Raw genomic sequence first — 13713 nt, 5'->3', positions numbered from 1 at the left:
CGTGGTCGTTTTGAGGAGAAAAATAGGTCATCTCTGTTAGAAAAAGGGTTTATTTAATTGCGTTCTTGATTAAATTACGATTTCTCTTTTGGTAACCCACTGATGATTTTGGGACTCATTAACGCAGCTATAAAATTTAAGGTTCTTTCTTTACGTGTCTATATTTTGGTTTATTATAATAAAACAATAGATTGAAATGTCAGAGGAAATACAAAATGGATGCGTTTATATATTTCCTGTATCAAAGTCCATCGAAAAGTCTCACAAATTTGTCAAGAGTAAATAGCAACGGGAAGAAACCGAACCAGCTGTGACATTTTCCATACTTCGAAAGCAAATACTGTCCTCATAAAAGCGAGGTCCAGGGTCTACCTAAGCAGTTCTTGTTTGAGAGAGAAAATGAACTGGAACCTCCTTTTTCTATTTTTGTTTTTCGCCGAGGCGAGTCTCAATGGTCCCGCTAAAGGGGGCTTGACTGATGAAACTAAGGCGGACTTCAATGCCCCAGCCGAAATGAGCGAAACTGACCCTGTGATTGAGCCTGAATCGACCTTGTCATCTTTTGTGAAGCGGCCGAAGATTGATAATGGAACTTGCCCGTAAGTAAACATGCCTTTTTCGAACAAATCTTGCCCTTGATGCAAAGCCTAACCAATAATTGAACGCTTCATTTGACTCGAATTCTATTTTTGATCATCATTTTCTAGTGACGAAGAAACTGCCATCCTCTGCGATGGATTTTGCTACGTCGAGTACTTGGAATGCAAGGAGAACTGCGACACGGCCAACTGCGAGAGGACTTGTTTGTCCGAATACACAAGTAAGTTTGCATCAAATAATCATATCTAATTTATACTTGAGGATGTTATGATTCCTGCCCATGTTTTGCCGACTGCCCGAATGGCTGTGAAGGATGCGCAAACAGCATTTGTACCTGCAGCTCGCCTCAAACGAACAACAGCTTCTACAAACAGTGCATCAAGGAGGCCTCCCAAGGACTGAACGACTGCATTGGAAACTGCACGGCCAACGAAACCTGCTTTGAAGACTGCTTCGACGACTTTTTGATGGTGTCACGAAAATGTCCTTGCTTGACCGAATGCGAAAAAGGATGCCCTTGCGAAGATGGATTTCACTGCCAAGAATACGTTCTTGGCATGTGTCAAGAACGAGGAACGAACTCAAACCCTGTTAACTACACCTATGTGATGTCTGCGGATGGATACTTTATCGAAAATCGACATTTTCTTTCGCCTCAATCAAGTGGCGAGACTTCTTATTATCCATTTTTATACCGAGCGGCATCAGCTCTCCTGAATGGCGAGATATATTTCTTTGGTGGTGATCACGATGCTTACAAGGTTTTTAACTTAAAATACGAAAAATATAGATTTTTAAGATTGGTAAACTGAAAGAATGCGAGATCATAGATACGAGGAAACGTTTGGTCAATGGTCAAACCGTATATTCTCAATATGCGTCGATTATAACAGTACCAGAGGTCCGAGACGAGGTTGTTATCTGCAGGGGAAGTTCATCCGCGTGTCAAAGCTTTGATGGTGAGACGGCAAAAGCAATCGCTAGTACCGCAGCTAGTCATAATTATGCGTGCATGGCATTGTATGGAGGTCAGCCACTAATTGTCGCTGGATCGGCAACGAATACTGTTGAAAGCCTTGAACTAAGGTAAGAATCAGTTTCAAAAATACATGTTGTTTCATTTTTAATAGTGGCTGGATACAAGAGCCCGTTCATCCGTCTGGAATGCTTCGTTATCATGCGTGTGTGACTGTTGAAGATGGTGTTATAACAACAGGCGGATACGACGGGTCAGAATATTTGAAAAGTGTTCATCTCTTCCGAAATGAACAATGGACACTTGTTGGACAAATGTCAAATGTAAGTTTTACATTATATCCAAAATATTTAATTTGTTATTGCAGACATTTGCATATGGATCAATGATTGCTGTTGAAGGCGCATTCTTGGTTTACGATGGATACACAACCAATATGGTCGAGCGAGCCGAATGGAACGGTGAAACCGTCGTCTCAACTCGAAACATAACTAACCTCGGAGGAAATTGCCACCGACCAATTCTTTTCTTAACTGAACCCGATTACTGCAGCGATTTCTGTTCTGATCACTTCTGTTACGTCTGAAATCTTGAATAAACATCAGACAAATTGAAGCCGATCAAACGGTTGCTATTCACATTGCATGAATTTCAAGTACTCACTTTGACTAAAATCGATGTGCTCTTTGACTTATTAATCCGTTCTGGATATTGGAATTTAGTCCTTTTGGTCAGGTATTCCCGCCGCATCTAATATTCATCATGCTTGCAGGGCCGCGCTGATTTTCTTCTAGAGCTACTATGCGGATTTTCATCCTTTTTGGACAATTACTTACAGTTTTTTCTTTCAACAAAGGACTGGTTACAGATTGTTCTAGAGAGCTTTATTGAAAAAAAATTCTGTCAACCAGAGAAAAGTAACTGAAGACAATGAGTTATTTAACAAGGCAAAGTATGATATTTACAAATCCCTGGGTATCGGCAGCCAGAACTGGACCAACCATGTGAAACTCGTCAACAACGGATATGAAGGCCTGTACATTGCGATTTCCGACAAGGTGCCAGAAGACTGGTCTCTTGTTGGAAAACTCGCTCATCTGATTCGCATTTTCTCGAAAATTCTTTATGAAAAAACGCAAAAGCACTTGTATCTCCGTCACGTGAGCATCGTCATTCCCGAAACTTGGAATCCCCTTCAGCAAAGACCAGCTTCGTACGAGACTAACTATCTTCGATATGAAAATGCTGCGAGAGAAATCTGGGTGAAAAACTGGAATACGACTTGGGACAGAAGAATGTACAAAAGCGCACCTAACTTTGAAAATACGCCCATGAGAGTATATTTTTCCGATGAACAAGATCCTAGCTCACCTAGGTATGAAGCTAAAACTAATTTTTGTTGAAATATTTTGATTCTAGAGCAGTAAAAGGGACACCTTGTGGCGAAGCAGGACGATACATTCACATGAGCTCTTCATTTTTCACAAAGAATGATCAACTTTTTGGCGATACGAAGAAATTATCAGTTCAGCAAAAACTAACATTTGAATCGAGCAACTTCTTCTTCGAATGGGCAAAATTCAAATGGGGCGTTTTCGACAGTGTCCAACCACAAGTCTGCAAAAAATTCAAAGAAGAAAAGGTCAGAAAAGACGGATCAAAGTGCTACGATACGAATGAGGAAGATTGCTTCATTCTCGGAATCGAGGAGAAATCCCAACAATGCCAGCATTGCAATGATCGAACTGTGGAAGATGTTCTCCTCGAGCATCCAGATTTCACCGGTCTAGTTAGTCCGAGTTCTCTGGAAGTGAATGATGCAATACCAGATATAGATCTCTTCTTCCGGCCACCAAGGAGAATCGTTCTTTGCCTTGACGCGTCTACATCCATGCTTGAAGGAAATCGCCTGAGCATGGTCCGAAACGCAGTGAGACAGTTTATCTACACCGTCTCTTCTGGAACATATGTCGGAATCATCAGCTTCAATCGAATGAGCACGAGGCGACAAGATTTAATTGAAATAGTGGATGAGGATGAGCGAGCATTTCTCGTCTCGCGACTTCCTAAAGACGAGTCTGTCGCATCTGGGACCTCGATTGGCAAAGCCATTCTCAGGGGCATCAACATGCTCCAGCAGTCTGGGCCCGAGTATCTTAGAACGATGGATGGAGGAGAAATTCTCTTGCTCTCTGACGGGCTAGAGTGGAACACGCCGTCGGTGGAAGAAACGATGGAGCTCGTACAACTTTCTGGAGTAACTGTAAACACGATTTCTTTGGGAAATTCCGATACAAATGTTCTTGACTACTTGGCACTTGCAACTAAAGGAACACCGTCCTATTCGCTTGTTCAGCCAGAAGAATCTCTTGTCGCGCTTACTGATGCGTTCTACAGGTGATTTTTGATTGATTGAAGAAATTGATCCTAAAATAAATTCAGTCAACTAGGGACATCAGAAGGAGAAGCTATACCAATTCAAAATCAGCAGTTCACAATGGAACGTAAGTTAAAAATAGTCTTCAAAAATAACTTCAAATTCTGAAATTTTAGCTAACGCTATTAAATATCTACCTTTTGTGATCGACCCTTCCATCGGCAAAAATACGTTCATACAGGTGAATTTCTTCTTCTTACAAGAAATTATCATCTTTTCTCTGAATAGTTCCATTTTGGATCGAAGCACTCCAACTCTAAAATCTTGGTCAAACCAAAGATTGAACTTATCTTCCCCAACGGCGAAATCTACGACAAAACATCAAATCGAGCTCGAGGTGGAAAGGTCGTGTTTTCGACGGAAGCGGAGAACAATTTGAGAATAAGTCTTCCTGGTCTAATCGAGTTCGGAAGATTCAATTTGAAAATTGACACAAGTGGAAGTTCAGAAGAAGTGTCAATTTTCGTCTCGATCTCTTCTTTTGCAAGAAAACCGTATGAATATCCCATTCAGATGAATAGCTACGTTATGCAGGTAAAAGAGAACTGCAGTTATTATTTCTATACATTTAATAGCCGAAGCAAAAGACGGAACTCTACGTCTTCGCCGAGATTCAGCAGGGCCAGTATCCAGTAGTCGACGCCTACGTCTGGGTGGAAATTTACCGACCAGCTGGTTCTGGAATCGAGACCTTCCGGATTGAACTCTTGCGATTATACGATGATGGGTTGTACGGAGACTTGAATGCGAATGACGGAATTTACACTGCTATTTATTCTGAGTTTCTTTCACAGGTAGAGACGAACCCGGAGACCGATAACAATTCTCAGGGAAAATATAAAATGCGCTTCTTCGCCACAAGTGTTCATCCGTTCGACAAATCAACCCAGAGCCAAATTGTCGCGCGAGTCAACCGCAAAGGATTCATCGGTGGGAACTCGACCCAAGAAGGCATAAATTTCATCAACTCTCGTGGAAAACGATCGACAGGGGAAGAGGATCATGATGATCCAAGAAACTTCCCAAGGGCTGGAAGAAGTTGGGCAATAAACAGGGGCTCTTATATTCAAAGAGAACGGCTTACTCGGACACGTAAGTTTTCAGCCTAAATTTGAATGTAAAACAATTGTTAGATTGGCTGAACATGGGGCTCGGAACCCAACGATTATGGGATCGCGCGACTGTGATGGAAACATCCGTAAGTTCGCCATTCTTCTTTCATAGAAATGTGAATAATTAGGATATTTGGGAACGAATCGCTACCATCACTGCAGCACCACGTGGTTTCAAAGGCATTTGCGAGGGCGAAGACTTCTTTCCCGTCATGAACCGCTGCTACAAAGTCGTCGATACTGATCCAACACCGCGAGTCGTTCTGGCGAACATGTCCTGCAAAGCCGAAGATGCAACGCTGATGAAAGCCGACCAAGTGGATGAAATCATGCTCGCCTTCAAAGTCACCAAAGAAATCCAACAAAGCATTTGGATCGATGGTTATGATCAGAACGCGCTTGAAACGGCAAAGGAGAAGTTTTTCAGGACAAAAGAAAAGACGCCAAATCGACATGTTAGGAACCAACTAAGTTATCAACCGAGTTTGAGCGATCTCAGGGTAAGAATTTGAAAACCAGCTCTAGAAATTTACAAATCTAAGAACATGTCTACTGAGGCTTACAATAACTGGCATAAAGGCGGCGGACATCCAGAGCAATGTCACTGGATGACTGTAGCTCCGCCAGGCAAACTCAGTCAGATCGTCAACTCGACCAACAAAGTTCAATGTGTAACCAGCGAGGAATCGCATGCGTACATTTGTGAAAAAGCAGGGAGAGATGTCAGCCCGCCAGAGCCGATTCGAGAGCTCTCTGTTCGTAGATACCGGGAACAAGCAATTATTGGATTCAAAGAACCTCATGATCAAGGTTTGCGAAGAAAAAAGTAAGCGTCTTTATTAAGTATTTTAGGCCGAAGAGTGTCTAAGTACGAAATTCGTCTCTTCGCGTCTCATCCAAGAGACACGAAACTATCGAATTTCGCATATGGATATGTCGTTCCGGAATTCGACCCCCTTTTTACTTCTTCAAAGGATTTGCTTCCCGTCAAAATCGAGCAGGAAAAATCAGTTAGTCTCGATTTATCAACGCTCAAAGGTAGCTCTCTTCCTTGATTTCAATTTTACGATAGTCGATTTTAAACAGATGCTCCACCTTACTTTATTGGCAATATTGAAGTGCACATTGATGTCAAAGAAACGCGAACTTATGGAAAAGATGCTCTCATGTAAGAAACCCGATAAAGACCTAGACTTTTGAAACAAAAATTTTTTCATTGATTGATTTTCTCATTTTTATTTTCTACAAAATTAAACTTGTAGAATGTACAAACGTATTCTCCTACGCCGTCTGTCTTACGCAGGCGACATTAAATGATAAAATAGAATTCAATTACCACGAGTGCAATTTGCCATTCAGACATGATCTCAAGCGTTTCTTCACTAATTTGAGCAAACAATACCGGCTTGGCTCGTATATAACGAGACTGCATGTCTCTGGTAAGAAAGAATCTTAAACCTCAGATCTCAATCAACCAAATTCTAGCGTCAAAAATGTTGAAAGACGGAAACGATTGGAGCGAAGTTTTCAGCGACTTGAGTTCAAATGTCCGGATTTTCGGAGATGCATCCTTCCGGGACCCGAGTATCTACCCGCTAATCCGAATCTTCATCACGAATTCTGACTTGACGCTGTTCACGAGTCAAAATTTTGGAGCCATCGCCGGACAGACGTCGGAATTGATCTTTCTTTCGTTGAACACAGATGCTGAGGATTATGAGCTGACCACCAATCAGACCATTGTACCTGTTATTGAGCAAGAACCCTCTGCAGAAGTCGCTCCTACCTTGATCAGAAAAAATGATGAAGAAAAAGTCGTCAAGTTCACTATCATCAAATGCCCGGAAATGCCCGAATGGGGAAGAGAAAGAAATACTGTTTTCTGGGAACATTTGAAGGCCAAGGCGAATGAACATACCCTCAAGGAGGTTAGTTTTCTCATATTTTCGTTGGTAGAATTTATTTTCAGATCATCTGGCAATTCAGCATCACATCTTATGATCACGAAGGAAACATGGCAGATCATTCACCTCTGCGGATTATCGACGTTACTGGCCGAGAAAGACGGGTAATTTTACCACTACTGCTCGGATACGTTTTCTAAATATGAATTTCAGGAAGTTCAAGTCATTCAAGAGAAAAAGAATAATTACAATCCGACTGCGGCACCTCCACATATCAATATTAACTCCAAATTGATACAAACTCCAGGTACCTATATCGAGTATTCCGTTGGTCAAAGAATAACTGTTCCCAACAGATCTCATATCTTCCGTAACTTTAACCCTAGAAGTGGAAGTAAATGCCTACCCAACAAAACCAACCCCCGCAGATGATACAAACTACACGGCTATCGGAATGATTACCGGTGGACTCATCGGGGCCGCGGCAATCGGAACCGTCTTGGCAATCATGCAACGCGGAAAAAAGACCGTCGACGAGCAAATGAGCAAGCGCAAAAAGTCCAAAAGGAAGAAGTCGAAAAAGAAGAAACCGGCACGTCGGCAAGCTTCTATTCTCGATCTTGCTAATTATATGTGACAAAGGATAAAACATGATCGTAAACGAATTGTGTTGTAAAAGTGAATTAGACAAGTTTATTTACAAGAGCACTTTTGTACAGAAATAATTTATGAAGAATTTGTCGACATTTGGCTATTTGATCGCTTCGCATGAACCTTAAAGAAACATAAATAAATAAAATCGTGTTAAAAATGTACCTTTCCAGAGTAAACCTCAAGATTGCGCATCGCATTCGTATAATTTTCCTTTTGCGTTACCAGCAATCTTGAGAGCTCTTCTATCTCCACACTTGCTGAATGAATTTCGTCCTCGCCTTTCCACTTGATCATGAAGAAGTTTTTCGTCTTGCGAATGTTGAACGGGTGCTTCTTTGCTTGGACGCGGGCTTCGATAAGATTGTGACGGTGTTCTGCATCCAGCTCGTTTATTTCTTGCTCAAGGCTTTCTCTAGAAAATGAAATTAACGGAGGGAAGAATTGATTTCTACAGCAAGGTTTCGCGATAACGAATTTTCTAATCCTGCCTTCTGATTGGCCATTAGCGAAGATAGGCATTTTGACCACTCAGAAGAGAGGAATGAAGTAATCATTACTAATCAAAGCATTTTTAGTGGGGCCTTACTTTGCCACAATTTTCTGCCTCAGATCCCGAAGCTTCTTATTCGCAATTTCCCGGCCGCTTACAGACGATTTCGTCCTGGCAAGCGTCGCCTCTATGAGTTCAATAACATCTGTCAGCTTCTCCAGTTGATTCTTTTTTTCCGACAGGATATTTTTCAAGCGGTCGCCTTCAAAAATATTATTTCTGTGCGACGAAATTCCTTTCTACCTTCTTTCATTTTCTGGTAAAATTCCGCGGAGTTTTGTATTTGCTCGGTTGTCACCTTGGCCTTTACATTCCCAAGGTCGGTGGTGAAGTTGAGAACGAGCTTTTCGTGGATTTTTCGTTTTTTGTTCAGCTTGTTTTCCAAAATATTGATTTCATCTGCCGCAGAATTCATTCGAGAAAGCTCTGATTCGACCAAATCCGCATCGAACGCTAGAAACTCCGTAAATAAAAGTTCTACGTCTTTTTAGGCTTTTTTGAGGCGAAAAGAAGGAGCAAACTTACAGATTTCTGCTGAATTCTGGCCTTCAATACCTTCCATTTTTCTATTCTCTACAAGCGCGATCATATAACGCGACCAGGAGCAAACTTTTACAAGTTTGTCCAAACAACTGGCTCTCTCAAAAGACAAACTATGTTTAGCGTGACCGCACGCTGTGAGCTTTATCCAACTTTGCCCACGCAAATTTTCAAAAAAAATCTTGCCTACTTGAATCTAAAATCTAAGAAAAATATGCATCAATCAAGCAAGCGGTTCGACCGGATACCTAGATGGCGCTCCGATAAAAATTGAACCAATCAGGGCTCCGCGGCAAGTTCAAAATCGCTGCACCGAGCGGTCTTATTAAACTTACCAGATGGCCTTCTTTGAGAGCTTCTTGAGTTCGGGTTTTCTGGCATCTTCTTTCTCTTGATTAAATGAAAAATACTGTCAAGTTGCTTCAAAAAAGCCTTATTTTTCTTCGCAGGAGAATGTGATCTGTCTTTATATCACAAGGAATCTCGTTTGATTTTCCTTTGAAAAATAAAATCTCTGTCGCTGTTTGCAGAGCAGTTTTCAATACAGGAAAGGTCAATACAGGTCGTGACATCATTTCCAAGCTCCTTTTCAAATTCTCAATGATCCATTTTTACCCCTTTTTCGAGCAAGTTTTCTCCGCCTAGTCATTTATCGAGTTCAGTCAAGTTGTAATTAAAATAAGAATCTTCAACCTGCTTCTTTATCTTCAGCTGCATGTTTATTCAAGCATCTCGATCGAGTTATCTAAGGAGAAAACACAATTGCGCAGTATTAAAATTGTCGCTGTAAAATATTATTAAACGCACATTGCTTCTTTTTATCATGCATATCGGCTCATCTTGATCGTAAATTAAATCCACTCATCTTGCCAAAATGTATTTTAACAACCGAGTGTTAAACCAACTGCAGCGGAATAATTGCCTTGGAATCGCCAGGATCAAAATTTCTCAATTGCATTGTTCTGCGTTTATGCAACGTCTATCATAATTTTTATCAAAGAAGTTCATTTATACACTGTCTTTTATTGGCAATTTAAATATTTTCTTCTTTCTGGGCAATATGTCAATAAGTTAGGCTATTGTTATTATTGATGATTCGGCTTCTCCGCATCTGTCGGATCTGGCTTCGGCCTCAGCTCTGGAACCGGTCGGTAGACATCCCAGCGGTACGACTCGTCGCCAAGAAGAGTTGCGAGACGCTTGTTGAATGGGCCGTAGAAATCGTCGAGGATTTTTCGAGTTTCTGGGAGCATGATTTTGTCGTCGTCATCAATGAACCAGCGGTTGTAAAATGCTTTCTGAAAATAGATTTCTAAGGTCTTGAAGCCTAAATAACCAAAACCCAAACCCAAACCAAAATCACATCCAAACCCAAACCCAAACCCGAACCCAAACCCAAGCCCAAACCCTAACCCTAACCCTAACCCTAACCCTAACCGAAATCACACCCAAACCCAAACCCAAACCCAAACCCAAACCCAAACCCAAACCCAAACCCAAACCCAAACCCAAACCTGAACCCAAACCCAAACCTTTTCATTACCGATTTCGAAGCGTTTGTTACCTTTAGAATTGATTTTTCTGATTCAATTTCACTCATATTGAGAAATCGCAATATCTCGTTATTAGCTTCAAGCTGATGTTGAGTAAAGTGATCGAAATTCATGACGAGGACCTGATTGCGCGGGAAGACTTTGAATAAATCTAAAATGATAATCTTCTTAATCCATTTTTAATTTGAATGATTCAACAATTTTTATCTGGTGAATCAATTAAAGAAAAGATAAAATTCAGTACATGAATACTCAATAATCACGAGTTACCTTCAAGAAACGGAGCGTAAAGACCTCGATTCAACCTGAGCCGCTTGGCAATTAATTTCCAGCTGTAGAGGCATTTTCTTTCATCACCCTAAAGCAATAAAATTAGGGATAAAACAATGTAATAATTAATTTGCATCTGCTTGTTGCTTTGAATAAAACTTTATGAAAATTAAAGAATTTGCTCACCTCGTCAAGACAGTTTTGAAATTGAGCCACGGCGTGCTTTTTGGAAATAAATTTTTGTAACGAAATTTTCGAAGTCGACTGAAATCAAGGAAGACTAGCAATTTTTTTTTGAATTTCGCGCAAATTAGCGAGATCGAAATCAAGGAAGAATATCTCCAAATATAAATTTATTTCCCTTCCTTGACGAGTTCATGAAACTCCTTCTTGTCCGATTTCTTGTTGAAGAACTGCCAGTCACTGTACAATCGTTCAGTAGGATCGCGTATTAGCGCAACGAGTCGTGCACTCGGTTGTACTTTGTGGATTATGTATGCTGGGTGTAGATATAATGGAGGAGATTTGAATCCAGCTTTGACTAGTTCTAAAATCAGAAGTGATGACTAACGATCATGCGAGTCTAGTAAAAACTAAAGATATAGAAGCAATTAAAGTTGCATTTTTTTGAGTGAGTTGGCCCAATAACCCCGGGAGAACTCGTGACTTGAGTCGGGAATATTCTTTTTTGTATTTTTAGATCAAATTAATTTCTATTTTTAAAGAAAGGAAAAGAACCACAAAATTGAATTTGATTTGTAATAATTATGGATGTAAAAGTTATTTATACCGATGATGTCAGGGTTAACAGGGTCGATGCCGACCTTAGGTGAAAAACTCAACCTTAATAATACGCCAACTGGCCAATCAGCGATGAAAATAGTCGCCGACGCAAATATTGTCGCATAGAAATTGTCGCTGCTATTAGTAGCCTACTAAGGCAATTTTAGAAAGACTCAAAAACAAAAGAAAAACTTCCCGACCCGTGCGCGATTCTGGGAAGATCTAGTCTGCTCTGAAATAGCAGCTGTTATTATTGAATATCTTTCAGAAATAGTCGTGGAATTCTCCATTTTCAAGAAAGCATATGTCAAAACTCTCATGTTGAATTACCTGGATGCAGCTCTTCCCAAAAGTCGATTGGCGCAGTCAGCAAATTGATCGGAGCAAGAGCTGTTATTGTATTCACGAAATTGCCGCCGTTTTCTTTGAAAGTTTTTCGGAAGTTGTCGCCTTCGTTGTCGAAGAGATCCATAAACTGGTCCAAAGTTTCGAGCAGCTCATCGTTCGGGAGATAGTCTTTTGGAGGATTGACCAAGTGATAGACCCAGTGGTGGTCGCCACGAAGCCCGCGGCGCATGAAATTCCACCAGGCGTTTTCTTTGATTCCGATTCTGAACAAGAGTCAAACAGAGCTTAGTCAAAAAATGAAGAGGTGGGAATGGCGTGACTCTTTCCTGAGATCGACATCTGGGTGCTTGACCATCTGATTCCAGAGCGTCGTCGTCCCACTTTTTGGCGTCGAAATCAGATAGAAATACGGAAGGCATCGAAAACGATAAGTGCCAGTCTCTGTTTTGTTCAGACGTCCGATGAAATCAGCTCGCGCTTTTCGGTAGTAATTATTGTGTCCCCACGGGTCATACTGTCTTTCTTCCCCAGGAACTGGAGCGTACGGGGAGTTCAGATACGGATCAGCGGAAATTTCTCCTGAAAATATATTGAATTTCCGAATTAGGTAGACCTAACTATGCAAATCATAATCGATCAATTGACGATGAGGATGCTGATTTACAGCAATATTTTATATGCTAATGATTTCTTCAAAAATATCCTTGAGCGTTGAACAATGATTATAAATTGACGTTAAATGAACTATATTTTTTCAGTTTTGAACATTTTTACCTTCAAACTTTTGCCAAAAACAAGGATTTTTAAACTCCTTTTCAAATTGAACCGGGAGCTGGGCAAAGATTGCCTTGGTATTTGGACTTGCGTGCATCCAGAAATCCTTGCTGACCGAAAATGTCTGACTGTCATAAGACTGGACATCGATTATTTCGCTGTCTTTTTCGACCGATAAAGTCTCTTCTTCACTGGGGAGACTTGGTTTCTCGGACATCTCAATGATACTGTCGGCATTGTTGTCGATGATGGGGGAGTCTTCATCGGTGATTTTTACGTCATCAACTGGCTGGATACCGTTTTAAAATAAAATTTAGACATTTTGGCCCAAAATATTGACCTCTTGTCGAAAATTTTTAATGAAAAAACGGGTTCCTTGGTAGTAGTCGCTTTCAAAGTCGATGGTTCAGGAGGAGGTCGAGTTGGAGATTCTACATGAATTTTCTCCTGTTTCAGATGATGCACCTCGCTTGACGCCGGCTTTGAACTTTTCTTCTTTTCATTCTTTTGTACAGGTGGCTTCTTGTGTGACAATTTAGGGGACTTGATTTGGGAAAGCTTCACCGATTGATTAATTGCGGAAGGCTGCCATAGTAATTGGATGGAAACAAGTGCGACCAAAAGAAGCAAAGAGAGGATCTTCACCGCTCTGTGGCGCAAGAGAGCTTTTATGGGTTTAAAAAGATATTTTTTTTATAAAAAATTTTCTTTTAAACCCTTGCCTATCATTTTCTTTCGCTTCTTCTGAAAATCTCTCAATCTTCAAGAAAATCTTCGTAAATCATTTTCTTTCTCTTCGGTTAGAATAAAACTCTGAGCCGGATAAATACCATTTTGGTGAAAAAATCTTTGTGGGAGATAATTTTAAGTTCCTACGAAGCAACATAAGCCGCGGGCGAAGGCAACCGGGCGCGGCTCTGGAATTTCAACCTTCGACTCGACCAAGATCCGACTAATTAATTTAACCAGAACGATTTCACCGACAATTGAAACCGACAGCAAAAATAGTCGATTTGTTAACAAAAAATACGTCGAAAAAACTGACGTTCGTGATCATTTTTCTTTTAGAATAAATAATGGACACCCTTATCTTATAAATTATAAACTGTATTATACAAAAATCTATTTGAAACAGCAGGCTGAAAATGCTGATACCAAAGCTTTTTTAAACAATCTCCTTCTTGTTGCTGAGAAATCTCTGTTTTTTGTTTT

At 40.6% G+C, this 13713-nt stretch overlaps 4 protein-coding genes across 5 annotated transcripts; 2 read left to right on the top strand and 2 right to left on the bottom strand.

Annotated features, from left to right (window-relative positions):
- Positions 1 to 344: 344 nt before the first annotated feature.
- Positions 345 to 2175, top strand: LOC145707354 (uncharacterized). The gene is made up of 6 exons (XM_081784879.1): positions 345 to 599; positions 708 to 820; positions 862 to 1361; positions 1400 to 1686; positions 1731 to 1899; positions 1944 to 2175. Exons 1-6 carry the CDS (start codon positions 400 to 402, stop codon positions 2160 to 2162), a joined length of 1488 nt encoding a protein of 495 aa, XP_081641005.1. The 5' UTR covers positions 345 to 399; the 3' UTR covers positions 2163 to 2175.
- Positions 2176 to 2377: 202 nt separating this feature from the next.
- On the top strand, positions 2378 to 7724 carry LOC145711873 (uncharacterized). The gene is made up of 18 exons (XM_081789562.1): positions 2378 to 2413; positions 2455 to 2951; positions 2996 to 3973; positions 4019 to 4080; positions 4130 to 4194; positions 4242 to 4547; positions 4589 to 4807; positions 4844 to 5105; positions 5147 to 5211; positions 5254 to 5625; positions 5668 to 5935; positions 5978 to 6163; positions 6212 to 6293; positions 6485 to 6564; positions 6611 to 7053; positions 7095 to 7193; positions 7243 to 7336; positions 7416 to 7724. Exons 1-18 carry the CDS (start codon positions 2378 to 2380, stop codon positions 7664 to 7666), a joined length of 4365 nt encoding a protein of 1454 aa, XP_081645688.1. The 3' UTR covers positions 7667 to 7724.
- LOC145710924 (uncharacterized) lies at positions 7695 to 9233 on the bottom strand. Of its 2 annotated transcripts, none has more exons than XM_081788638.1 (5): positions 9109 to 9233; positions 8477 to 8686; positions 8270 to 8435; positions 7846 to 8095; positions 7695 to 7803 (listed from the first exon to the last, which is right to left on the bottom strand). In XM_081788638.1, exons 1-5 carry the CDS (start codon positions 9152 to 9154, stop codon positions 7756 to 7758), a joined length of 720 nt encoding a protein of 239 aa, XP_081644764.1. In that variant the 5' UTR covers positions 9155 to 9233; the 3' UTR covers positions 7695 to 7755. The 2 variants fall into 2 exon arrangements, with proteins under 2 accessions (XP_081644764.1, XP_081644763.1); XM_081788637.1 differs by lacking the exon at positions 9109 to 9233 and adding an exon at positions 8759 to 9001.
- A 594-nt stretch (positions 9234 to 9827) lies between these two features.
- Positions 9828 to 12791, bottom strand: LOC145711872 (carbohydrate sulfotransferase 15-like). The gene is made up of 8 exons (XM_081789561.1): positions 12502 to 12791; positions 12048 to 12306; positions 11710 to 11990; positions 10965 to 11143; positions 10783 to 10821; positions 10597 to 10684; positions 10338 to 10477; positions 9828 to 10071 (listed from the first exon to the last, which is right to left on the bottom strand). The coding sequence occupies exons 1-8, from the start codon at positions 12716 to 12718 to the stop codon at positions 9859 to 9861; spliced, it is 1416 nt and encodes a 471-aa protein (XP_081645687.1). The 5' UTR covers positions 12719 to 12791; the 3' UTR covers positions 9828 to 9858.
- Between the last annotated feature and the right edge of the window lie 922 nt (positions 12792 to 13713).

The sequence above is a fragment of the Oikopleura dioica genome, chromosome 1, assembly GCF_907165135.1.
Source record: "Oikopleura dioica chromosome 1, OKI2018_I68_1.0, whole genome shotgun sequence".
In the NCBI taxonomy this organism is placed as follows: Eukaryota; Metazoa; Chordata; class Appendicularia; order Copelata; family Oikopleuridae; genus Oikopleura; species Oikopleura dioica.
This window is presented reverse-complemented; position numbering and strand designations above follow the sequence as displayed.